We start from the raw sequence: 26,578 nt of genomic DNA on the forward strand, positions 1-26,578 counted from the left end.
GCTGTTATTTTTTTAATCTATGGTTTAATAAGAAACCAAGCTGGCTCTTTGTGCCTCACATTTTTTTCATCTGTAGGATGAGATGTTAAGAGTAATTTTAATAACCAACCTCATACCTTTCTTGTGATAATAAGACACTTCATGTAAAAAGGGTTATTGTTTTAGTATTACCTACAATGTAGTAAATATTAAATGACTATTAGCATTAATTATTGGTGCATAGCATTTGCTGTCAGGAGCAGGCAAGAAAAATAATTAAAACTCAAATAGTAAATGATCATAAAAAACTGTTTATGCCTGATGCCAGTGGCTCACACCTATAATCCTAGCAACTCAGGAAGCTGAGATCTGAGGACCATGGTCCAAAGCCAGCCCAGGCACTAACGTCTGTGAGATTATCATCTCCAATTAACCACCACAAAACCAGAAGTAGCACTGTGGCTCAAGTGGTAGAGCGATAGCCTTGAGCTGAAGAGCTTAGGGACAGGGCCCAGTCCCAGAATCCAAGCCCCACGACTGACAAGATAAAAAAAGAAGAAATTGTTTCTGTTGAAAACGGAATATGTTTCAGAGTAGTAAAATAAGAAAAACTTTTGTATAAACCATGCATACTCAAATCTAAGAGTAGCTATCTATTCCTTATATACACACATGTGAACACAAATATGTGCACATATGTGCATAAACATGTGTGGCCCCAATTTTCTTATTTAAAAGAGTAGAAATACATATAGTTTAACTCTGGTATTTATAAATTTTTGTGTTAAGGCATTAAAATTTTTTTGAACTGGTGATCTCAAAAGTTGTATGTGCCAATCTTCTTACTTCATAATCCATTGTAATACATAGTTTTCCCTTTGGGAAATAGCCAGAGGGTTTTATTATTTATTTTACAATTGGTATACTTTTGGTAATATGAGTAAAAGCAAATATTTCCCACTGGAAAACAGATAGTTTGTTTTCCATGGCTTATCAAAGCAGAGTTGAAAAAACAGCAAAAGAGACCGTGCCAACAACTTCTATGAGTTTCCTCAACATACACGTAAAAACATTTGTTATCCAAAATCTCAAACAAAATGCTGTGTTAACAGAACAAAGATGCAGGCTCTTCAGAATCAACTAAAAGCAACCATCTGACACATAAAGAGCTATTGAAGGGTAACACTCCAATGCTGTGATGTTCTTTTCCTGCCTTCCGCGTAAGCCAGGAAAGAATAACGAGCTCAAGGAATGCTAGTGAAGGTATAGTGTGCAAGATGGGGTCAGATGAGGACACCTGGAATCAGCTTGTGTTTTATTCATGTGTGCTGGACATCAATGCAATGCATTTCACTTGAAGTAAGAAAAACTCTGGACAGTTTTCAGATGTATAGTTTCCATAGCCTGTGGAGGAATTTTGCTTCCTCTCTGTTTAAGCTATGTAGGTTAATGAATGTCTGAGTAAAGTAATTAAATATTTTTCTTTCTTGTATGGAAAGAAGGTGCTTACTTTACCAAAGAATTATTTTATTTGTGGTATGACAGAAACAGAAATTAGATTTGGGGACCAAAGTGGTTCATGAGAAATAAGATTTCATGGACATCATTAGAAACATTGTGGAACTTGTATCTTTAAGTTTCCTGCTCCCACACACGTACACATACACATACACATACACACACACACACACACACACACACACACACACACACACACACACACCATTGGCACTGTTGTATATTCCTTCCTTTTTCTCTTTTTTCTTTTAATATAATGCCTTTGAGACAGGCTTTTTCTTTTTTTCATATATTTTTATTGTAATTAATAGAAGGGTTACATTATATTCGCCAGATAGAAGGTGCATTACTTCACATACATTGATACCCTTTCTCATGTCTTGGTCCCCATTTCCCTCCCCCCCCACACCCACCCCCATCTTGTTTTCCTCCCTTCCCTATCCAATTTCAAATAACCAAATACAAATATATCCAATATATCAGATAACAAGGTAATATAACAATATGAGATAACCAAGGGGCAGCAAAAGAGATGAGACATAACATAGTATATTAAGGACAACAATCACTCATTATATGGCTTTTGTTTATATATCCTAGAGTTCCTTTCATTTAGCCTCATACTGTATGGCCTTATGTATCTAGGTTTTGCTTAATTGCAAATCTCTGCTATGAGAGCCCAAGGTTTCTATTGATTATGACAAATGAGGGAAACCATTGAGCCTATGTTCCTTTGAGTCTGGCTTACTTCACTTAATATGATTTTTTCTGTCTTTCCGTTTCCTAACAAATGGGGCAATGTCATTCTTTCTGACAGCAGCATAGAATTCCATTGTGTACAATTACCACATCTTGTTAATCCACTCATCAACTGAGGGGCATCTGGGTTGGTTGCGTATCTTTGCTATGGTAAATAGTGCTGCAATGAACATTGTTGTGCTAGTGGATTTAGTATGTCCTTGTTTCTGGACAATTGGGTAAATGACTAGTAGTGGAATTGCTGGGTCATAAAGAGAGTCTTCTCTGAAGAAGAAACAAAAATGGCCTATAGACACATGAAGAAATGCTCCACATCTCTGGCCATAAAAGAAATGCAAATCAAAACAACTCTAAGATTCCACCTCACTTCAGTTAGAATGGCCAGGATCAAGAAAACTATTAACAACAGATGCTGGAGGGGATGTGGCCAGGAGGGATCACTACTACACTGTTGGTGGGAGTGCAAACTCATTCAACCACTATGGAAAGCAGTATGGCAGTTCCTCAAGAGACAGGCTTTTTCTATGTGGCCCCTGGCTGACCTAGAAACTTCATTCTTCCTGCTTTAGCATCCCAAGCAGAACTCAGATTGCTGGATTGTAGGTATATGATACCATTCCCAGAAATAAACATCAACCACTGCTTTGGATTCAGGCCTACAGCTTGGACAATAGTCTATATCCGAACAGAAGGAAACATACCATCCCCTGACATATGAGAAAGAAAAATCTCAGGAGACTACATCCTATCAGTGATATAAAACATTAAACATTCCTAAAAGGTATTAAGCAATATATAGAAAACATTAAATTAGATGATAAATACTACCTCACCATTTCTTAAATTTTTAAGTACAAGCCAGATATTTTTAAATCGAAGGTTTTGACAGAGTGAGTCTGTCATGACTCTCCAGTCATCCAGCACAACACAGATCTGCCTTTCACAAAGAAAGCAAAAGTCAGGCCTGGAGTGTGGCCTAGTGGTAGAATGCTTGCCTAGCATGCCTGAAGTCCTGGGTTCGATTCCTTGGTACCACATACACAGAAAAAGCCAGTGGTAGAGTGCTAATCTTGAGAAGCTCAAGTTCAGTGCCCAGTTCCTGAGTTCAAGCCCTAAAACTAATGAAACAGAAAGAGAGAGAGAGAGAGAGAGAGAGAGAGAGAGAGAGAGAGAGAGAGAGAGAGAGAGAGAGAGAGAGAGAAAGAGAGAGAGAGAGAGAACCCCACTACACTCAGAATAACTATAGGGAAGACAGTGACACAGAAGTAACATCTGAAGTTTATTCTGGCCTCTCAATCAAAACTACAGCAAAAAATCAAATTATTGATAAGACAGGGGGGAAAATCAGATGAAAGAACTTCTCCCTGATAAAGACCATTAGCCTCTTCGCAAATACAGTTTTCAACTTGACTTTGTGCTGAACATTCATCCTAAGGTAAATACACTTGCTTATTATAAACTTAGTACCCAATTAATCAACATGTACTTTGTGTGGAATCTCTTCTATGAGGACAGCATGAAGACTAAGAATCTGACTTCAAAAACATTATGTAAGCTGTGGTATGGGACTGTTAACAGTTAACAAGCAAGGCAGCACATGGACTGTGGTATTGTTGCTAAAAATCAACAACAAGCTAGCTTTGTTAACAATGTTTTTTATCCAATCACTCAGACTTCAAATGTTGTCATTAATTTTGCTGGTTTGCAATGGTCCTAGCAATCTGATGATTTAAAGGTTTCTTTGTAGAATTTTATTACTGTCTTAGCAGGGATATAAGAGTACCAAAAACAAAAGCCATCTTTTTAAATAAGTATCTATTTATAAATTGGAAATTAAAATAGCTTGCTTTTGACAGTTGATCAGAAGTAATTGCTATAGTTATATTTTATCTAGAGAAAACAACTTTATACTGGTGACACTTTTTTTTCCCAGTCCTGGGATTTATCTCAGGGCCTGAGCACTGAGATAAAAAGTCCTTGGACTTTTTCTCAAGGCTAGAGCTCTAGCACTTGAGCCTCAGCACCACTTCCGGCTTTTTTTTTCTATGTATGTGGGACCAAGGAATCGAATCCAGGTCTTCATGCATGCCAGGTAAGCACTACTACTAGGCCAAATTCCCAGCCCACTAGTGACATTTTTCAAGTAAACTATATGTAACAAGACTACAATTTAAAACCTGTCGCTGAGTGCAGTAACTATTTATAATCTTTTATACAATAACAATAGCCAAAACATGCTAATAGCCACTTTTAAGACAAATCTAAATAAATATATACAAGTAAGGCCTTCATAAAAGGTTTATTGTTCAAATTTGTATCACTATTTCTTTCAACATCACCATTCCCTACAATTCCCAAGTATTAAATCATGTAATTATTTGTGGGCAGTGGCCAAATGGATCTGGCTGCCTGTGCAGGAAGCAAGGAAAGACAGGACCGGGTTCAGGGCGGGGGTGGTGCCTATATTACATCTATAACCCCATTCCTGGAGATGATAGACAAGTGGCAAATAAAGAGTTGCACTGTCTTCTGCCAAACTCATTTGGCTCTTTATGTTGTAGTGGATGAAATAGGATGTAGAAAGGCTTATTGCCTTTTCAAAGAAGAAATTCATTGGTTCGTGTGTAATGGAAATGTCACAACCACTATACTCAGTCAGTGATTACCCCTTCTCCCCCACATCAAATTCTGTTTGAGTTCCAAAGTATATCACCCTTAGGTCTACTCTGGAAATTAATCTAGAAGTAGAACACAAAGTGGTGTGACCGAGGCGAGCAAGAGGAGCAACTTTGCCTCCTCCCCGACCAAGAGGAAAAATATGAAAGTGGCAAGGAAACAGCAGCAGATTATCTGTAGATCCCTGGATGTTTTGGTCCAAATCCTGTACTAATTCAAGTAATTTGGATAATTTTCCTCACAGCACAAGTATTTTTTTCTTAACTTTTTCATTATAGGCAGACTTTGAGGGTACACATTCTACTGAAGTAGAACAAAGTACTTCAGCATCCTTGAAAACCATTTCACAAATAATTTATTTGGTCTCAAAGCAATGAATCTCCTTTTTATAATCTTCTCTTTGCAGGGAGAGTAAGATTATTTTGTAATAAGATAAGATATATAAAACTATAAAGTCAAGAGGAGCTGAGAATGAGTAGGAAAAATAAAAACCATGAAACATATCTAGTTACTCTGTGGGATATTGGTTGGGTCCATATTTCTCTTTATTTTGTACTTAAACTCTATTAATATAGAGATGGAGATTGTTCTGATACCAAGAAAAAAACTCTCAATATTGCCTTTTAGAAATGCGGGGGGGGGGGAGCTGGCATTGGAGCCTCATGCCTGTAATCCTAACTACTCAGGAGACTGAGATCTGAGGCTCAGGGTTCTAAGACAGACCAAACAGAAATGTTTATGAGACTAGTATCTCAATATAAAAACCAGAACTGGGGCCGAGAGTTTGACCTAGTGGTAGAGTACTTACTAGCGTGCACAAAGACCCAGGTTCAATTCCTCGGTACCACATACATAGAAAAAAAAAACTGTAAGTGGTGCTGAGGCTCTAGTGGTAGAGCTCTGGCCTTGAGAAAGTCCAAGGACAGTGCTCAGGACCTGAGCTCAAGCCCAGGACTGGCAAAAAAACAAAAAAACCCAGAACTGAAGTCATGACTCAAGTTGTAAAGTACTTGCCTTGTGTAAAAGGCTCTAAGACCACCCAAGTCCTAAGTTCAAGAGAGTCTCAGCCCCCAGTACATATTCACACACATATATAAGCTAGGCAAATACTCTACCACTAGACCACATCTTTATAAAACTAACTTAGATGAAGTAAATTAGTCTATATAACCTAATAACTGAATTGACGAGCGAATACTTCAATGCCAAACTATTCTAAATATCCATGATGGCTGAAGTTATATGCATTTAGAAGCTTCTTCAATTTGATAATGATGATACTTTTACCTCAAGAACATATAACCGAATTGAGTCTACTTGAAAAATGTTGATGGAGCTTGTATTCACCTTATAATCCTTATTGTATATTTCATAAAATTGCTAGTTATCTATTTGAGCAAGCAATTCTTTCATAAGGATTGTAGTATAGTTGTTTCCAAAGCCTTCCTAGAACAGTTATTTTTATTTTTGATTTGCTGACCAGTCAAACAGGAATGCCATTATAACCATTAAAATATTCCAGGTTATAATTTATAACATGGTATCAACTACCTGCATATTATTTTACATGCTATTCTATACCTCACTTAGATTTCTAATTTCTACTCCATTTAAAATGTTTGATACAATTTCATAAATGAAGTGAAAACTGCCTTATTAAACAACATAAATGGATGAAGTACTTCCACCTTCACTATAGCATAATAATTAAGATATGCAAAATGTTCATTAACTCCTTCTAAATCAAACCTGTAAGACTAAGATACAGTACCAATTAGAAAACTGCAAACCTTGCTTTCATATTAAAATAGTTATGATTGTTGTCTATGGTCTTCAAACTTTCAAATGAAGGCATGTTTTCCTTGGATTAGAAGTCAACAATTATGCCAGATATACTCACCTTCGCATTTCTGAGTAGTTTCACTCTGCTTGTGGCCTGCAGGGCATCTGCATTCAAAAGAGCCCACTGTGTTGATGCAGTTTCCTCCTTGGCACAACCCAGGGATAGCCTGGCATTCATCCACATCTACAAGAAGAAAACACTGTGAACATAAACACTACTGATTAGAGAACACAAGGTGTCCTCAGAGAATATAGCCAAGAGGAGACCCATTTGAATGCACAGTTTTAATTTATGTAAATGGATATGCTATACCATTCATTTGAATTTTTAATGTTTTCCTGTCTATTAAATTCTTTCACTTAGAAAAAAATCTTTTACTATTGAAAAGAATGAAAGTTGTTATTACAAGATGCTAAGATAAATAAAAAGTATGAAACACCAACAAAAATCTTTAATGTAGTTTATTAACTATAAAGAAGTAAAAATTATAATAAAAGTATAGAAAATTAAGGAGAGAAAATAGAAGAACACTACTATAAAGTTATTATAAGTAAAATGGCATAATAGCATTTAAAAATTGACTTTGGTAACCTAAAAATGTAAAAACACTAAACAATAGAGAGCTTGGCATTAATTCGACTATGGAGATAAAATGCAATGCAAACATAGCACTGGATCTAATAGTGGAAGTTAAAGAGTAAATGAACAAACAGTTGATAGGACAAACAAAAAGTAGCAAAATATATAAATTCTATATTATACACAATTACATGAAATGTAAATGGCATAAATAACCTAATTAAAACAGATGAGATTATCACATTTTATGGTAAACAATAAGACTCAATTTTATATTACTTACAAAAACCTTTGAAGCTGGGCAAAGTGGCTCACACCTGTAATCCTAGATACTGAGGCTAAGATCTGAGGATCACAGTTCAAAGCCAGCCCGGGCACCAAAGACTGTGAAACTCTTATCTCCAATTAACCACTAGAAAACTGGAAGTGGGGCTATGGCTCAAGGGGTAGAATAGTAGCCTTGAGCTGAAGAGTTCAGGAACAGTGCCCAGGCCCAGAGTTCAAGCTCCATGACCAACAACAACAACAACAACAACAACAAAAAAAAAAAAAAAAAAAAAGGAGGAAAAAAACACCTTTGACTACATGAAAAAGTAAGAGTTAATGACTAATTTGTTACCTGGTATATTGTATATAGGTTTATTTGTTTATTTAAAATAGGAAAGGGACGGGGGGAAAACAAGATGACTGGGAGGAGTGGAGGGAGGGAAATGAGGAGAAAAACATAAGAAGGAGTATCAATGTGTAAGAAGTAATGCACCGGGCCAGGAGTTTGGCCTAGTGGTTAAAGTGCTTGCCTAGCATGCATGAAGACCCGGGTTCGATTCCTCGGTACCACATACATAGAAAAAAGTCGGAAGTGGTGCTGAGGCTCAAGTGGTAGAGCTCTAGCCTTGAGAAAGTCCAAGGACAGTGCTCAGGCCCTGAGCTCGAGCCCAGGACTGGCAAAAAAAAAAAAAAAAAAAGAAGTAATGCACCTACTATCTGGCAAATATAACTGTAACCCCTCTTTACATTATCTCAATAATAAAAAATAAAATAAATTAAATTTAAAAACAACAAGAAGATAAAATACTGGAATGGCTAGTTATGTTGTTAGAAAACATATGAAGTGACTATCAAAAGAAGAATTAGTAGAATTACAACCATAGCTAAAGACTGCCACGAACTGAATTTATTAAGATATAACAACGCAATGTCGAGGCATGGATTATAAAATACTAAACACTCAAAGCAAACAGAACTTCAACATGCAGAACTGAAAGAGGAAATAAATCCATAGAGTAAAAGTAATCACATTTCTTTTAATTAAAAAATAAGAAAGGCTACTTCAGCAGAACATATAATCGTATCAAGTGCATACAGATTATCAACTCAGTACATATTTGAGTTGTTACAAAAAAAGGCTCATTGATTATATAAAGGAAAATCAAAACCATCCCATGGATAGTCTATAAGAACAACACAGTTCATCTAGAAATCTCCAATTAACTTACAAAATGTACACACACGCACACACACACACACAATTACAAGGAGAAAAAGTCTAAAATCAGCAGTCTAAGTCTCTACATTTGCAAGGTTAGAAAGAAGTGAGAGTTAAATTTAAAAGGAGAAAATAGTGATAGAAAGTGGTACTATGGCTCAAGAGCACAAGCCTTGAGGTGAGGAGCTCAAGAACAATGCCCAGACCAGACCGCCCGAGATTTGTAAAATTGACAGATCTCTGTCAAGGTTGATCAAGAGAAAAAACTAAGAAGAATCAAAGGAAATAGTTTGAAAATTATGACAGTAAATTCCATAATTAAAGGCCCAGCAGCATAAACACAGTGCCTCAACACTCACTAGATATTTGGGATAAAATTGTGTCTGTTAAAACTTTTAATTCATACTTTAACAAAGAAAACTTCATGACTATGTGGCTTTACTCCTGAATTCTATCAAATAGAATGCTAGGAAAATACAACTGTAGTACTGAATGTACATATGGAAAAATAGGACCAAATAACTTCAGCAGATGATGAGTGTTGCTTAGGCCTTGGCAAGTGGAGCAGAAAATAGTGGATGGCATGACATTGATGAAGAGGCATTGTATTCATAAATTGAGATGCTGACTTGAAATATATTCATAGAACTATTTAAAGATAACAGTTAAAAATAAACAACAATTTAGGGCTGGGAGTTAGGCCTAGTGATAAAAATGCTTGCCTAGCATGCAAAAAATCCCAGGTTCGATTCCACAGTACCACATACGTAGAAAAAAAAAAACTAGAAGTACTGCTGTGGCTCACGTGGTAGAGTTCTAGCCTTGAGAAAGCTCAAGGTCAGTGCTCAAGCCCTAAGTTCAGTCCCCATGCCTAGCAAAAATAAATAAATAAATAAACAAACAATTTAAAATTATTTAAGGGAAAAATGATGCCCACTGCATATAGATTTTTTCATAATAAGGAAAGAGGATAAGGTCCTACTTATTTCCCTAATCTAACATTACCCTAACACCAAAGTGAAACAAAGAAAAATTTTTAAAAAGCAGTGGAATATTGTCTTTGATGTACTATTTGTTTAACAGAACTTTAATGTCAACTTCAGTAATATAAAATGGCTAATACATAAGAATCTTTTAAATGGTTAATATAACTCATTATATTAAGAGATTAAAGAAGAAAGTTCAGGATCATCCCACTGATATGGAAAAAGCAAGTGACACAATTTATCTTACTCTTTCTATGTTGAAAATCTCAGGAAACCAGGAATAGAGTGGAACTTGTTCAATCTTTTAACTAAACCTGTTCAATCTCCCAGCTGCTCAGGAGACCATAAGTTCAAAGCCAGCCTAGGCAGAACGAGTCATTGAGACCCTACATCCAAAATAACAATTTTTAAAAAGAAAACTGGCTCAAGTAATAGAGCACCTGTAAAAGACTTGAGGGAAAACAACTATAAGTATCTCAAAAAAAAAAAAAAAAAGAGGGGCCGGGAGTTTGGCCTAGTGGTAGAGTGCTTGCCTAGCATGCACGAAGACCCAGGTTCAATTCCTCGGTACCACATACATAGAAAAAAAAAGCCAGAAATGGTGCTGAGGCTCAAGTGGTAGAGCTCTAGCCTTGAGGAAAGTCCAAGGACAGTGGTCAGACCCTGAGATTAAGCCCACGACTGGCAGAAAAAAAAAAAAACCTAAACATACTGAACTATTAGAAGTTTCTTTTTCTATTATTTTTCTCATTTGCCTGATTTATTTATTTAGTTAGTTAGTTTTGCCAGTCCTGGGCCTTGAACTCAGGGCCTGGGTACTGTCCGTGGACTTTCTCATGGCTACTTGAGCCACAGCACCATTTCTGTATGTATGTGGTACGACGGAATCGAACCTGGGTCTTTGTGCATGCTAGGCAAGCACTCTATCACTAGGCTAAACTCCCGGCCCCTGTATGATTTGTTTTTGAATCAAAGTCTTGCTGTGAGGTAGCCCAGGCTACCCACATGTACCAACACACCCAGCAAAAATTTCATTTATAGACCCGTTCAGAGTGGTGGTCTGTTCATGTAACAAGAATGAGATCATATTGTATGTGTTCTGCACCTTGTCTTGTTTTGTTTTGTTTTATTAAAAATCATGTTGTAGATATAACACTATGTCAGATTTTCCCTAACGTTTTTGGTAAACTTAGAAGTTTAGGGTGTCTTAGTCTATAAATTAGAAACATCTTCAAGTTTACAAGAGAATTTAGCATCATTATAATTTTGTTCTCCTTTTAGGTCTGTCTATAAAATTAATTACAACAGTGTAAAGTATTTTTGTACTGAATTTAAATTAGTGAAAGTAAAATTCAGTGCCTTGTTAAAGACTTTCTAATCCAAACAAAAACCAACTGGAATAAAATACATAAAAGTAAATTTATATACTGAATAGTTTATGCAGAACATTTCAAACCTCATTATTTTAAAATGTACAACATTCCCATCCTTGTTACAGTGAGCTATAAAACATCCTAGAAAGTTCTTTTCCTGGCAGTTAAATCAGAAAAAGAATAGGATGATACAACTTGGAAAATGAAGCCAACCTTATAAATCCCTTAATACTATTCATAAAATCTTAGGGACTGCATACTTCATAGATTCAGTAAGTTTTCAAAGGGAAAAGTAATTCAACATCAGAGTCTACTTTGTAATTGTCCAAAATGCATTTTCCTAGAAGGAAGAAAAGAAAACCTTCATTTTTGAACTCTCCTAGACTATACAGCTATATGAAATTTGTTTCTCTCAGATAAATCTTCAGCATATACAAAGAATGCCTCCTTTTTTAAAAAGGCAAGCTTCCAGCCTTCAAAATAGATCTTCAGATTCCTCACATAAGCAACTACTAGGGACTGATTTTCCTTTACTTGTTTGTGCTGAGAATTTCTGTTCACGGCTTTCATTCAGTGAATAGAACTTACTTCACAGAATGTTGGATTAATCCAAGAAACATATAATGACTTTACAGAATGAAATTAAACCTTGTGTAATTTAAACCTTATATAATAAATGCAATAACTCCAGTCTGTCTATAAAGGTTATATATATATGGATCATAGTAATAACAACTGTATGTGGTGAACTCATTTATTCTCCAACTTCTTCAAGTAAACTTACCCTGAAAGACCAAACTCATTTTTTATTTTATAAATCAGTATTGGATGACATGTTTTTTCAGTCCATACCTAAATATGGAAAAATATGCACATTCATGTAAGTATATAAAAATAGTTCATTTAACTTATATGAATAGGAACCAAAGATCAAGAAAATAATTTTATTTGATAGTATATAAATTTTAACTTTTTCTGTTACTAAACTAGAGCATTTCGAAAATAATTTCCTTATTGCCACACTCAGCAGATATTTGCACACAATGCTTTCATTTCCATAAAAACAAATGTCGGATTTTAAGTATAGCCATTGAGGAATGGGTTGATCGCTAACTTGAATCTGAAAAATATGGGACCTTATGGTAATCCTTCAGCATGGTTTGAAGAGGTTAGAATATGGTACCCATGTGTGATACACAAAATTCAAATGTCCTGATCATTTCAAACAAATGTGAGTAGCTTACTACCAAATGGAGACTGATCTTAGAATATTAAAGATCCGTGTTCCTTAACAGAGGTCATTATCATTTTCCAGCTATGACTATCAAAACCAATGGGAAGGCAAAGGAGGTGTTTACCTGTCACTTCCTTTACACCATTCAACCAATATAAAATGTAAACTTCCCAACTATCACACACCTCTCTTTACCTCTACCCTCATCTCAGCCTCCATCATGCATCTCCTGAACTACCACAGAGAACTTGTAACTGGCTTCTTGGCTTTCTATGGTGTTGCTAAACAGGATCCTCTATAAAGCAACTAAAGCTATCCTTAGACACTGGCTAGTGTCTTCATGTACGAACTACAACAAAGAAATGGGAGGCCAGTAGGAAACAAGCAAACTAACAACTACATTTGCATTCAGTATTTTAATATATCAGCAGGATGGATCTTCATTGACTTCTTTTTCCTTTTTTTTTTTTTGGCCAGTCCTGGGCTTGAGCTCAGGGCCTGAGCACTGTCCTTGGACTTTCTCAAGGCTAGAGCTCTACCACTTGAGCCTCAGCACCACTTCCGGCTTTTTTGCTATGTATGTTCCTGAATTGAACCTGGGTCTTTGTGAATGCTAGGCAAGCACTCTACCACTAGGCCAAACTCCCAGCCACAAATCTTCATTCACTTTTTAATGAAATGTAATGCCTTCCATTTAGTAGATTTTTGTCTAATTTGAAAAGTGTTTCTATATTATCATTAAATTTTTTTTATGGTTCTTATCCCCTGCATTCCTTAGTACGGCTCACACAGTATGTCAGCTTTTCCATTGTTAATGTACTGTTTTCTTACAGTTATTTATTGGTGTGATTCTCTCTGATTTCTTTCCATTGTGTAGATGTAGTCCTGTATTGTTTGTCGTTCATTATGCAATGTTTTTAAATGTTCAGAGTCTTGTTTGAGTACTAACAAATCACTTTTTAGCTCATTTGATTGCCCTTAACCATCACCAGCACCTGTTAAGAGAAACTGTATTATTTTTTAACTTCTTTCAGATAAAAGAAATATTTGAACATGCACTCAGTAGACCTTTTTGCGGCATATTATTCAACTGCCATTTCCTATGTTCTTTTCCTCCCTTTTTCAGTTTTTATTGCTTATTTTTCCATGAGAGTGATTTTCTCAAGCAGAGAATCTTTTCTTTTAGGAGACTGCCAAGAAAAAATAGATTGGTTTGAAATTCTCAGTAGAAGATATGATCCAAAATGGCTTTCCAACACACTCTCTATATTCTTTTCTTGGTCTGGGCATAATTCTCAACTTCCACTGAGAACTTCAAGGTGATTTTGATGGGGCTTCTTTAAGTACTTCTTTAAATTGCTCGTTAGTGGTCCTTATTTCTTGTTATTCCCCTCTGACCTCTCCATTACCCCCCCAGGAGTGGTGTCAGGGCTGAAAGGCTACTAGAGGACACTTAAAAATGGCTTGTCCCAAACTTTCCTCCTCCTCTTCCTTCTCTTTGTGTTCTCTTCCCTCTCTTCTTCTGAAATGGCCTCCCTCTTTCTCTCTTTGTTTCACAGGAGAATCAGTGGTCTCTCTTCCAGGAACATTCCTCTCCTCACTAACAGAATGTCTGGAACCGTCATTAGCTTTTCAGAATGATCACACTAACAGTATATGTTTGGAAGACTCCCCCCATCCTAATGCCTTCCCAACACTGATTTTAAATGGGTATTATAGGATTTTATTTTAGAGTCCTGCGTTAGAATCTGTTAATTATATGCATGGGGCTTCTTACTGCGTTCAACGGAGTGTAAGATCCTAGTCTATCTAAATATGTAGGCTTAGGTTATAAAGGAATGATGTGTATTGAGACAGCATGATTATGTAAAGTTAAATGTTATAATGATATGGTTAGCACAGTCAATTCAGATTGCCAAGAATTCTTTGTCCCTAATTATTTTTACTAATTTAGACACATCAAATAATCATGAAATCCAATAGCAAACTTTAGACTCCATAAAAGAGCTATAGTAACCAAAACAGCTTTGTACTGGCACAAGAACGGGCCTGAAGACCAATGGAATAGAATTGAGGACTCATATATTAACCCACAGACCTATGTCCATCTAATCTTTGATAAGGGGGACAAAAAATAGAATGGAAGAAAGACAGCCTCTTCAACATGTGGTGCTGGCAGAACTGGTTAAGCACCTGCAGAAAACTAAAGTTGGATTCTTCTTTGTAACCCTGTACCAGGATGAACTCCAAATGGATCAAAGAGCTGGGGGTAAAAGCAGATACACTGAAAACTTTACAAGAAGGAAGAGGAGATACACCAGGTCTCCTTGGCACAGGTCGAAACTTTCTTAATAAAGACCCAGAAAAACAACCAATCAGAGAAAGTGGAACTGCATTAAAATGCAGAGCTTCTGTACTGCAAAGGACATAGCTAGCAAGTCAAATAGAAAGCCTACAGAGTGGGAGAAGAGCTTCACTAATCATACAACAGACAAAGGCCTCATATCTAAAATATATCAACATCTCAAAAAATTGAATCACTCCAAAACTTATCTCCAAAGAAACAACCATCCCATTAAAAGATGGACCAAAGACTTAAAGAAAGTCTTGTCTGCAGAAGAAATAAGAATGGCCTATAGACACATGAAGAAATGCTCCACATCTCTGGTCATAAAAGAAATGCAAATCAAAACAACTCTAAGATTCCACCTCACTCCAGTTAGAATGGCCAGGATCAAGAAATCTAATAACAACAGATGCTGGAGGGGATGAGGCCAGGAAGGATCACTACTAGACTGCTGGTGGGAGTGCAAACTCGTTCAACCACGATGGAAAGCAGTATGGCAGTTCCTCAAAAGACTAAACATAGAGCTCCCCTATGACCCAGCAATTCCACTACTTGGCATTTACCTAATCATCCAGAAACAAAGACATACTAAATCTACTAGCACAACAATGTTCACTGCAGCATTATTTATCATAGCAAAGATATGGAACCAACCCAGATGCCCCTCTGTTGATGCTTGGATCAACAAGATATGGTATGTATACACAATGGAATTCTATGCTGCTGTCAGAACAACATCACCCCATTTGTAAGGAAATGGAAAGACTTAGAAAAAATCGTATTAAGTGAAGTAAGCCAGACTCAAAGGAACATAGGCTCAATGGTTTCCCTCATTTGTCATAATCAGTAGAAACCCTGGGCGCTCCTAGCAGACATTTTACAATATAGCAAAACCTAAGGCCATATGGTATGATGCTAAATGAAAGGACCTCCAGGATATAGAAACATAAGCCATATAATGAGTGATTGTTGACCTTAATGTACTGTTATCTCTCATCTCTTTTGCTGTCCCTTGGTTATCTCATATTGTTACAGTATTTCACCTTCTTATATATTGTATATATGTGTATTCGGTTATTTGAAATTGGATAGGGAAGGGGGAAAAACAAGATGAGGGGTGGGGGTGGGGAGAGGGAAATGGGGATAAGACATGAGAAAGTGTATCAATGTTTGTGAAGTAATGCACCTTCTATCTGGTGAATATAATATAACCCTTCCATTAATTACAATAAAAAATATATGGAAAGAAATATTCATGAAATCTTTTCCATTTATTGCCTTGCAGAAGGCCTAAAATTCTCAGCTTAAGGCCATATGAAAAGAATGTGCATTGGATTTTGTTTTGCAAGACATGATTTAGGGCCTGCAATACTATTTATTCAGGTACATATCCTGTGAAGTAATTAGATCTACACTACATTGAATTGTTAATCCTTGAACCTCTTGTATTACCTGGAATAAAGCAGTCTGAGCACCAATCCTTTACTGTAAGAAGTGATAAACCACAAGATGGAATCTAACAAACAAGGTACTGATGACGTATTTTTGGTATTGTTTCTCTTTTTGCTGATTCCATAGTTTGACCTCGGGATCTTGCCCTGGCTAAGCTGACATTCTACCACTTAAGCCACTTCTCCAACCTGGCTTTTTTGCTGGTAAACTAGAAATGGGATCTCAAAGATTTTCTGGCCTGGCCGTTATCAAACCACAGTCCTTCAGATCTCGGCCTCTAGAGTAGCTAACATTACAGCTTTCAAGCCATCAATGCCCTGCTTCTTTTTCTTTTTGCTTGTTTGGTAGGACCACTGTTTGTCTCAGGGTCTTGTTCTTGCTTGGCTCACTTACAGGGATCATGCTCTATTACTTGAGCCACATTTGCAGCCCTGCTCTTCATTTTGAAGCATATGGAATTAAAAGGCTAATAAGTGACATAAATTAATAACTATGTCAGGTGCATCAATATATTTACCCTATATATACACTATTGAATGCATAAAGACATAAAGACAAGCATTAACCTTAAATAATACATCATGTCTACTCAGAATAGACTCAATGAATATAAACGTAAATTTGGGAATCTATTTGTATTAAAATTATACATTACGCACATCAGTTTGACACCTATAAGGTTTTTGAATATTACCACAAGGATTTAATTCAACCTCAAAAAGGTTTGTCTCATGATAGCTTAAGCTTGAAAGCCAATCTATGAACTAATTTGGACCTTTTTGTGCAATAGAGAATATAAAAAAAAAAACATAAGAAATGTATGGCTCAAGCCCCAGTACTCCCCCCCGCCCTTCAAAAGCACTAAATATGGATAAAAGGCAAGAGGCTAAATCTCTCATGTTTTTCCAAATGAAAGCACTCCAGAATTATGATGACTGACTTCACAACTCACTAGGAACAGGCCCTTTCCCTTTTCACACAGCTTCCTCAAAAAGAAATGAAAAGTACTGATTTTCCCACCACTCAGTATTTAATGTAAGGTCTTTCTTTTTATGTTGCCCCACTCCAGTTAACCCTATATATTACATAAACATATTGCACAAACAATGCATTCATTCCCTCCAATGCCACAGACCAAGCAACTACAAGTGTATCCACCACATGACAGCATTGTACTCAGAAATTCAGCAATGTTTTAAGGTAATGTCTTGGCTACTCAGAACCGTGTCTTAGAGCCAACATTAGGCTATGAACACTATTGTCCACATAGCTTATGTTTATTTTCAGTTTTATAAAACATTTACGATCATACTGCAAAAGGAATCACTACTATTTTAAAAAGGATGATATGTATGTATTATATATCTGTGTGCTATTTTTCATCTCTCATTTCTTCCAGATTCATCTGGCCTACATATTTAGTAAAGACTAGAAGCCTAAAGTCTAGAAATTCAAAGGGGAAAAAATGAGATCACAGTAAGATGTAGTTTAAAAATAGCCTGAAATGAGAATTAATATTTAATTGAGAACTTTCCGACTATGCCATAATTTTGAAATAAAGCAGGACTTTTTAACTTGCTTTCCCAGATATCTTAACAATGTGGCAAATTTCAATTGCTCTTATTACTGTACAAAGCCATTAGATTTCAAGGCAAATGGGAGTCCAAAACTTATCTATGCTACATAAACACAATCAAGTAAGTCTTCAGACATTACAAAATCCTGAGAGACATCTTAAAAATGTGAGATCAAGTGACATATTTTAAAATGATTGTGTTTTGAAATACCAAGCCTCTCTGACAAAATACTGAAGTAAAATATTCTGAGTATAAACACAGATGAGGAGCATCAATTCATTCTGAGTGTCTTGGTTGAAGTTAAGGCCTTTCTCTAAGTGAACTGCCTTGATGCTTGAGAAACATTTCAGTCCTAATCTCATTCATTAGCTGAACGATATTTAATAAGTATCTACTTCATGTCCAGCACGGCTTCAGCTCTGTAACAGATATCAGCAAATAAAATGATTTCTTTTGTGCTAGGCATCAGTGGCTCATACACATAATCATGCCGGTGGAGGAGACTAAGACATGGTTCAAAGCCAGCCGGGGCAGAAAAGTCTGGGATACTCTATCTCCAATTAATTAGCAAAATGCCACACTAGGAGTGTGGTTCAAGTGCTAGAGCACCACCTATGAGCGAGAAAACTGAGCTAGAGCTCAAAAATGAGCTGGTTTCTTCCCTTGCAGTGCTAACTAATCTCACTGGAAAGAAAGATCAGAAGCAACAAGAAAGTTAACTATATTAGAAAGTAAGAAGTGATACGGAATAAAAACAAATAGTAAATCTACTCATTATCATCCTAGAAAATCTACATAGTATTATAGTATATTTATGTAAATTATATAGTTTATATGTTACACCAGTCTGGAACATCTATGGAGTATAATAAATGTATATATATATATATATTGTATTTTCCCTATGAAACAAATTGTGTACTTCTAACATATAATCGGACCAATTTTCACACAAAAAAATCCAGAAATTTTATTGTCTATGCTAAAGCAACAGATTAAGCATGACATTTGACACAATCATCATCCTTATCTGAGACATGAATAGCTTCACATCTCATCTGATTGTTACTAAAAATCCAGTAACTCCACAAGTGCCAACAGGTTTATATTGATAAAATGAACAGTTTCTAATCAGCTGAATTATATTGTCATTCCTTGTGTTATCTCTGTAGTTTTGACTGGAAAGGATTTAGATATACATAATTTGGGGGGGCAGGGAGAGAGCGTGGCAATAGGGCTGGTCCTTGCACTTTATCTCTGGGCCTAGATGCTGTCCCTGGGATCCTTTTTCTCAAGGATAGCACTCAACCACTTGATCCACAACACCATTTCTAATTCTTTGGATTTTGATTTTGGTTTGGGTTTTGGTTATTTTGGCCGGAGGTGACTAGTTGAAGATTACAATCTCCCAAACTTTCCTTCCCAGCCTGGCTTCAAATTACAATCCTCAACTCTTAGCCTCCTGAGTAGCTAGGATTACAGGTGTGAACCATGTGTCCATATTAATAGTATGAATATCCTTTAATTGAAATGATTGAGACCACAAATGTCACATTTTTAATGTTTTTTAGAATGTTTTATGAATGTTTGTTGAAATATTTGCATAAACATAAAGATATATGGATAGGAGTCAAGCTTAAGGGCAGAATTAAATATGTTTCATGTGTGCTTTTGTACAGAGCGTGAAAGTAAAGCTACATGAGATTCTAGGTAATGTGTATTTTCATGGTATTGTTACGGGAGGGCAGGGACTGGATTTTCAACTTTTAGTATCATGTTAGTTCTCAAAAGTTTTCGATTTTGAAGTCTTTAGGGTTTTTATATTAGGGACATTAAGCTTGTATTACCTTTTACAAAACTACAAAACTAACAAAACTTTGCAGGATACATTTAACAAATTATGCAAAGCATTCACAATTATTCAGTGGACTAAGACTTACACATGAACTCCAAAACCATACTTCTCATTTGGTGTGTATTGCATTAGATTAATTGTGTGTGTGTGTGTGTGTGTGTGTGTGTGTGTGTGTACCAGTTTCATAACTTGAACTGAGGACCTTAAACTCTGGACTGGATTACTTGCTTATGGATTGTACTTCCACATCTTGAGCCATGCCTCCAGTCCAGCATTTGTCAGATAATTTATATGGAGTCTCTCAGACTTTGATGCCCTGGTTGGCTTCAACTTGTGAAGTAAGTAGGATTATGGGCATGAACCACCAGCACCTGGCTCCCTTTTTAAACTGGGACCTTTACATGATAGTGTAGGAGGCAGCCTGACATCTTCACTTCTAATACTGCTCACTGATGTCAATCTAATAAATTTCAGATCTAACAGTACACAATATTTAATTGTTGCAAATTAATCTAACTCCCTATATCTTATGTAGGAATAGTATCATTTCCATCACTAATCCAAGAATCATACTATTTTCTTATCCAACTAACCTTCAAAACGCCTGAAGTAGAGCTATAGCCCGAATGGAAGAATGCTAGCCTTGAGTGGAAAAAAAACTGAAGGACAGCAACCAGATCCTGGATTCAAGCCCAGGACCAGCACCAAAAAATAATAATAATTCATTACTTATGACAGGAGAGAAATGGCCAGTGATAAGAATTACGATTAGTTAAAATAATAAAACTGTAAGTATGTGATAAGAATTAAAATTACTTAAAATAGTAAAAGTATGCAACCATTTGGAGCCTCTTGGATTGAAAGAGCTATTAGTAGCACTCTTAATACCTCATCTGACATATACATCTATGACATGGGTAGAACTGAGAGATCCAAGAGATCGTTTAAAGACAAGACTGTAACCAATGTGAGTTATGAGGGCTGAATTACTCTGGGCACTTTATCTCTGAAGACTCAGTAATTATCCACAAAAGAAACAAAATGAATCTAGACACAAATAGGGTACCTCTATTATCTCAGTTTAGGTTCTTATATCCTGAATAAAATAGAGAGAAGATATATTTTTCCTGGGCTGGGTATTGGTTAGTGAACAGTTGAGGATACAGGTGAGCTGTACCATTTGGTTTGGCTTCTCTTATAATATCATAAAGTAGATTTTAAAATTTTCCTTTATTTTTTTTGCCAGTTATGGGGCTTGAACTCAGGGCCTACGCACTGTCCTTAGACTTTTCTCAAAGCTCTACCACTTGAGCCTCAGCACCACTTCCAGCTTTTTTCCATGTATATGGTACCGAGGAATTGAACCCAGGCCTTTGAGAATGCTAGGCAAGCACTCTACCACTAGGCCCAACTCCTGGCCTCATTTTCCCTTATTTTTCATGTTTGCCTCTCTTTTTCATTCCATTAATGTCAATAGTTGAGGCTGGTTATTTATTAGGTGACAAAAATATAAACTCTCTCTCATAAAGCTTGTTTACAAAGCCTCTCTCAAAAATGGACATTGTGTTCAAAGTTACGATAGACAGTGCCAGAGTCTTCAACTCCGGGCAAAGAAGAGGTGACGTATAAGTGGTTGTGCACCAACACACAGTGAACTCACCTTGGCAAGCCCCAGTACGAATATTGGGGATGAACCCCCTCCTGCAGGGCTGAGGCTGGGCAGGACACATCTCACAGGGATGGCCCCAGGCCCGGCCAATGGTAGCACAGCACAGGGTCTTCGTACAGACAATGCCTGTCAGCTGCCCTTGGCACATCTGGTTGTTGACCTGAGTGAAACATGGGCCTGTTCGGTAATCTGAAATGTGAGAGAAGAAGAAAAGACAGGTTTTACGATCATGCACCAATCTTCTATCAGAACTTCCAAATGTAGAAAACACAGGCTATTACTTATGACCAGAGTCTAAAGACAAAAGGTTACAGAAGTTCCTATTGAAAATTCATAATTTGTCACTCTGAGAAGTGCATTAAGAGACTTCAATGTATTTTACACTGAACACTGTAAATATGTGGCTCACGGGCTATATCTGATACACAGATGTGTCTCCTTGTCTGAATAATGTTTTTGAAGGATGTAAATTAATAGCCAAAGATATTAAAAACTGGTAATTTTCAGATGAAATCTGCGTTTCTTTTCTGGAACTATTGGAAGTTCTAGGCCCATGAGGCCATGTGGCAGTATTGGACTGAAGTGTGCTTCTCCAGGCCCTCCCACTTGCTCTAACACTGCTGTAAATACCCTGACCCATTTGTCACTGAAGGTATTAAGGTTTCCTCTTCACCTAGCAAATATTTTTTTCAGACTAGAGTGTAGAAAATTCAATGGACCTATAAAGATATATTTCCCCATATCAAAAATATATTTAGAAGCTTGGTCCTGGTGTCCCACATCTATAATCCTAGCTTCTCAGGAGACTATGATCTAAGGATTACAGATCAAAGCCAGACAAGGAGGAAGTCTATGAGATTCTTATCTCCAACTAATAACTAAAAACCTGCAAGTGAATCTAAGACTGCCAACCTGTTGTAGGAAAAAATGTTAAAGGACAGCACCCAGGCCCTGAGTTCATACTCAAGTACGGATACACACACACACACACACACACACACACACACACACACAAAACAAAAAAAACACATATACATCATATATATATACATATGCATAGTATACAAATATGTATACCTATATGTATACATGTCCACATACAATTATGTATATACATGTGTACATTTAGGGCTGAATAAGTAGCTCAAATATGTAATCTTAACTATATGAGATCCTGGTTCAAAGCTGCCTAGTGCAAAAAAAGAAGTTAAAGACTCCGTCTCAACCAATGTCTGGGCCTAGTGGCACAGGATTGTGATCCCCAGCAGCAAGGCAAACTTTAGAACAGGGGTTACAGCTCAAGCAGGCTCAGGTATTAAGTGACATGCTGCCTCAAAAATAACCAACGTAGAAAGAGGCTGGAGAAATGGCTAAGGTGGTTAGAGCCCTTGCCTAACAAATGCAAGACTATGAATTCCATCCACAATGCTACATATATACAGGCAGCTTCCTGTCTATAAATATTTAGATCCAGTAAGAATGGCAATTGCTGTGTCAGTCTGGTTCTATAAGTAAGCACAGTTAGAAAGAGAATAATGCCCAAAGTCTTACAGATTTAAGTAATCTGTGAGATTCTGATATAAGAACCTCTGTGGTATCATCTTTGTTCTCTAGCCCATGGCTGTTGTCATTGCCTGCCGCTGTTATGATGATGATAATGAAAGCCTCAGTAAACATGTGCCATGTGTGATGTGTAGGCTCCTTCACCAATGCTGAGAAATCCATGTAATCCTTCTATCTCAGAATGTGGTCTATGGGCCACTCATGTTCATGTCATTTTGCATCTGGTTAAAATGTAGACTCAGGGCCTATGATTTTCATTTTTAACAAGATATTCATAAGATCCACATTGCATATTTTTAACAAGATATTCATGAGACTCACACTTCCCCCTATGTTTAGCAAGATTTTCATGAGATCCACATTGTATCTTTATACTTAAAGGGCTGGTTAGACTGAAGGTAACTTGATGGTTAGTATACCTTTCTTCTTGCTATAAATGTTACTAACCCTTTTGTACTCCTTTAGAGGAGAGCAAATCATGAACATTAAATATGTGTGTGTATGAGTTTTACTGCTATTTCTGCATCTATTGCTACTTTGAGAGATAAAAGAAATCAGAAAAATGTCAGTTCCTTGAGTATTAATCAATTTATTTTTTTTAACTCAGAAAAGGTTTAGTATTAATCAATTTAGTGACCTGTATTTGCTCCTAAAATATGATAGTATAAAAAAAACATTTTTCATTTGACAAAGATGGCAGGCAAAATTTAGTACCTCAATATAACAGGGCGCTAATGCTTTCCCAGTGAATTCTAACACAAGTGACATTCTCCCATGTCAAGAGAAAGCTAGAACAGATGTAAGTCAGATATGTTGTAAGAACAAAACAATCTCATACTTAAAAGAAGAACAATCAATAATGCTGTTAGGATTTTTGTAAACAATTTTAAATTGGAAAATTAAACTTAGATAATAATTTTGAATCAAAATATCAAGGTTGGGAGCCTTCCATGTCATATAACTTCTGCATTCTGACAATTTAACCTTTCTTAAAAACCGTGTAAAACTTCGAACTTCTCAATTAGAAATGAGGCTTTCTTTTTTAGATTTTTTTTTTGCTAGTCCCGGGCCTTGAATTCAGGGCCCGAGCACGTCCTTGGGCATTATAAAGACTAGAGCTCTATAACTTGAGCCATAGCACCACCTCTGGCTTTTTTCTATGTATGTGATACTAGGGAATCAAACCCGGATCTTCATGCATGCTAGGCAAGCACTCTACCACTAGGCCAAACTCCTGGCCAGAAATGAGGCTTTCTAATATAAAGAAAAAGAAACTTTTTAGCCTGGTACAGTGGCTCTGGCCTATAATCCGAGCTACTCAGGAGGCTCAAATCTGAGGATCATGATTCAAAGCCAGCTGAAGACCTTGAGACTCTTATCTCCTATTAACCACTGTTTTCTTGTGCTGTGGCTCAGGGATAGGGAGGTAAACTTGAGCTGAAGACCTTGAGCTGAAGAGCTCAGGGACACCGCCCAGGCCCAGGCTTCAAGCCCTACAACAAGGAAGAAAGAAAGATAGATAGATAGAGAGGGGGGGGGTGTAAATAAAACCTGGCACTTTTGGCAAGCTAGTTTAATATTCTTTTACTCTACAGCTTAACTTCAACAAAAATACCTCATTTTTGTTTCTTATTCAGAGAAGACTCTCTTTAAGTCTTTGGCCCATCTTTTAATGGGATGGTTGTTACTTTGGAGGTTAGTTTTGGAGTGATTCAATTTTTTGAGCTGTTGATATATTTTAGATATGAGGCCTTTGTCTGTTGTATGGTTGGTGAAGATCTTCTCCCACTCTGTAGGCTTCCTAATTAATTCACTAGTTATGTCCTTTGCCATACAAAAGTTCGGCAGTTTAATGCAGTCCCACTTATCCAGGCTTTCTCTGATTTGTTGTGATTCTTGGTCCTTATTAAGAAAGTTTCTACCTGTGCCAAGGAGGTCTAGTATATCTCCTATTCCTTCTTGCAAAGTTTTCAGAGTGTCAGCTTTTACCTCCAGGTCTTTGATCCATTTGGAGTTAATTCTATTACAGGGTGACAAAGAAGGATCCAACTTTAGTTTTCTGCAGGTGCTTAACCAGTTCTGCCAGCACAACTTGTTGAAGAGGCTGTCTTTCTTCCATTCTATTATTTTGGCTCCCTTGTCAAAGATTAGGTGACCATAGGTCTGTGGTTTAATATCTGGGTCTTCAGTTCTAGTCCATAGGTCTTCAGTCCTGTTCTTGTGCCAGTACCAAGCTGTTTTGATAATTATAGCTCTGTAATAGAGTCTAAAGTTTGGTATTGAAATTCCTCCTGTGCTGTTCTTTCTGCTAAGAAGTGTTTTTGCTATACAGGGTCTTTTATTATTCCACATGAAATTTTGGATTGCCTCTTCTATTTCTTTAAAGAATGGCCTATAGACACATGAAGAAATAATCGACATCTCTGGTCATAAAAGAAATGCAAATCAAAACAACTCTAAGATTCCACCTCGCTCCAGTTAGAATGGCCAGGATCAAGAAAACTAATAACAACAGATGCTGGAGGGGATGAGGCCAGGAAGGATCACTACTAGACTGCTGGTGGGAGTGCAAACTCGTTCAACCACTATGGAAAGCAGTATGGCAGTGCCTCAAAAGACTAAACATAGAGCTCCCCTATGACCCAGCAATTCCACTACTTAGCGTTTACCCAATCATCCAGAAACAAAGACATACTAAATCCACCAGAACAACAATGTTCATTGCAGCACTATTTACTATAGCAAAGATATGGAACCAACCTAGATGTCCCTTAGTTGATGAGTGGATCAACAAGATGTGGTATTTATACACAATGGAATCCTATGCTGCTGTCAGAAAGAATGACATTGCCCCATTTGTTAGGGTTTCCCTCATTTGTCATAATCAGTAGAAATCTTGGGCTCTCCTAGCAGAGATTTGCAATAGAGCAAAACCTTGATACAAAAGGCCATATAGTAGGACCCTAAATGAAAGGACCTTTAGGATATAGAAACATAAGCCATATAATGAATGATTGTTTTTCTTAAGGTACTATGTTATCTCTCATCTCTTTTGCTGTCCCTTGTTTATCTCATATTGTTACAGTATCTCACTTTGTTACCTGATATATCGGATATATTTGTGTTTGGTTATTTGAAATTGGATAGGGAAGGGGGGAAAACAAGATGATGGGGGGGGGAGGGAAATGGGTACCAAGACATGTGAAAGGGTATCAATGTATGGGAATTAATGCACCATCTATCTGGCAAATATCATGTAACCCTTCTATTAATTACAATAAAATAGCTCATTTTATAATGCCCTGCATAAGAACAACAGATGTGCTGGTTGCAATTTGTGTTTTGGAAATTAAATATTCTTTGGTATGTGTGTAAAGGTATGTCCACCTTATAAGTAGGATGTTTCCCAAACAACAGATTGCCACGACGGGCTTTTTTTTTTTTAATAAAAAAAAATATCCAACTATGATAGTTTTAAACAAATACTAGATTCACAATTTTAAATTTTATTAAGTTCCAAATAAGTGAGGACAAAAATATTCAAAAATTGCTTTCTCTTAGCATCAAATAAGAATACATGTGCTCATGTTCTTTATACTTTTCAGGTTCCCAAGGAGAGAGTCTAAACACGCTTCATCTAATCCCATGCTTAAGTAAACTAATGCTCCAGAAAACCTGTTTT

At 36.7% G+C, this 26,578-nt stretch overlaps 1 protein-coding gene across 2 annotated transcripts in view; it reads right to left on the reverse strand.

Moving 5' to 3' along the window:
* Positions 1-26,578, reverse strand: part of Fbn2 (fibrillin 2) — a 199,313-nt gene that overhangs the window by 120,803 nt on the left and 51,932 nt on the right. For both annotated transcript variants that reach the window (XM_090340122.1, XM_090340121.1), the window contains exons 6-7: positions 21,325-21,522; positions 6,833-6,958 (exon numbers count right to left, since the gene is read on the reverse strand). In XM_090340122.1, coding sequence (XP_090196248.1) covers positions 6,833-6,958; positions 21,325-21,522 — 324 coding nt within the window. The remainder of the gene's footprint in view (positions 1-6,832; positions 6,959-21,324; positions 21,523-26,578) is intronic.

The sequence above is a fragment of the Megascapheus bottae genome, chromosome 10 (genome assembly GCF_031878675.1).
Source record: "Megascapheus bottae isolate mThoBot1 chromosome 10, mThoBot2.hap1, whole genome shotgun sequence".
In the NCBI taxonomy this organism is placed as follows: Eukaryota; Metazoa; Chordata; class Mammalia; order Rodentia; family Geomyidae; genus Megascapheus; species Megascapheus bottae.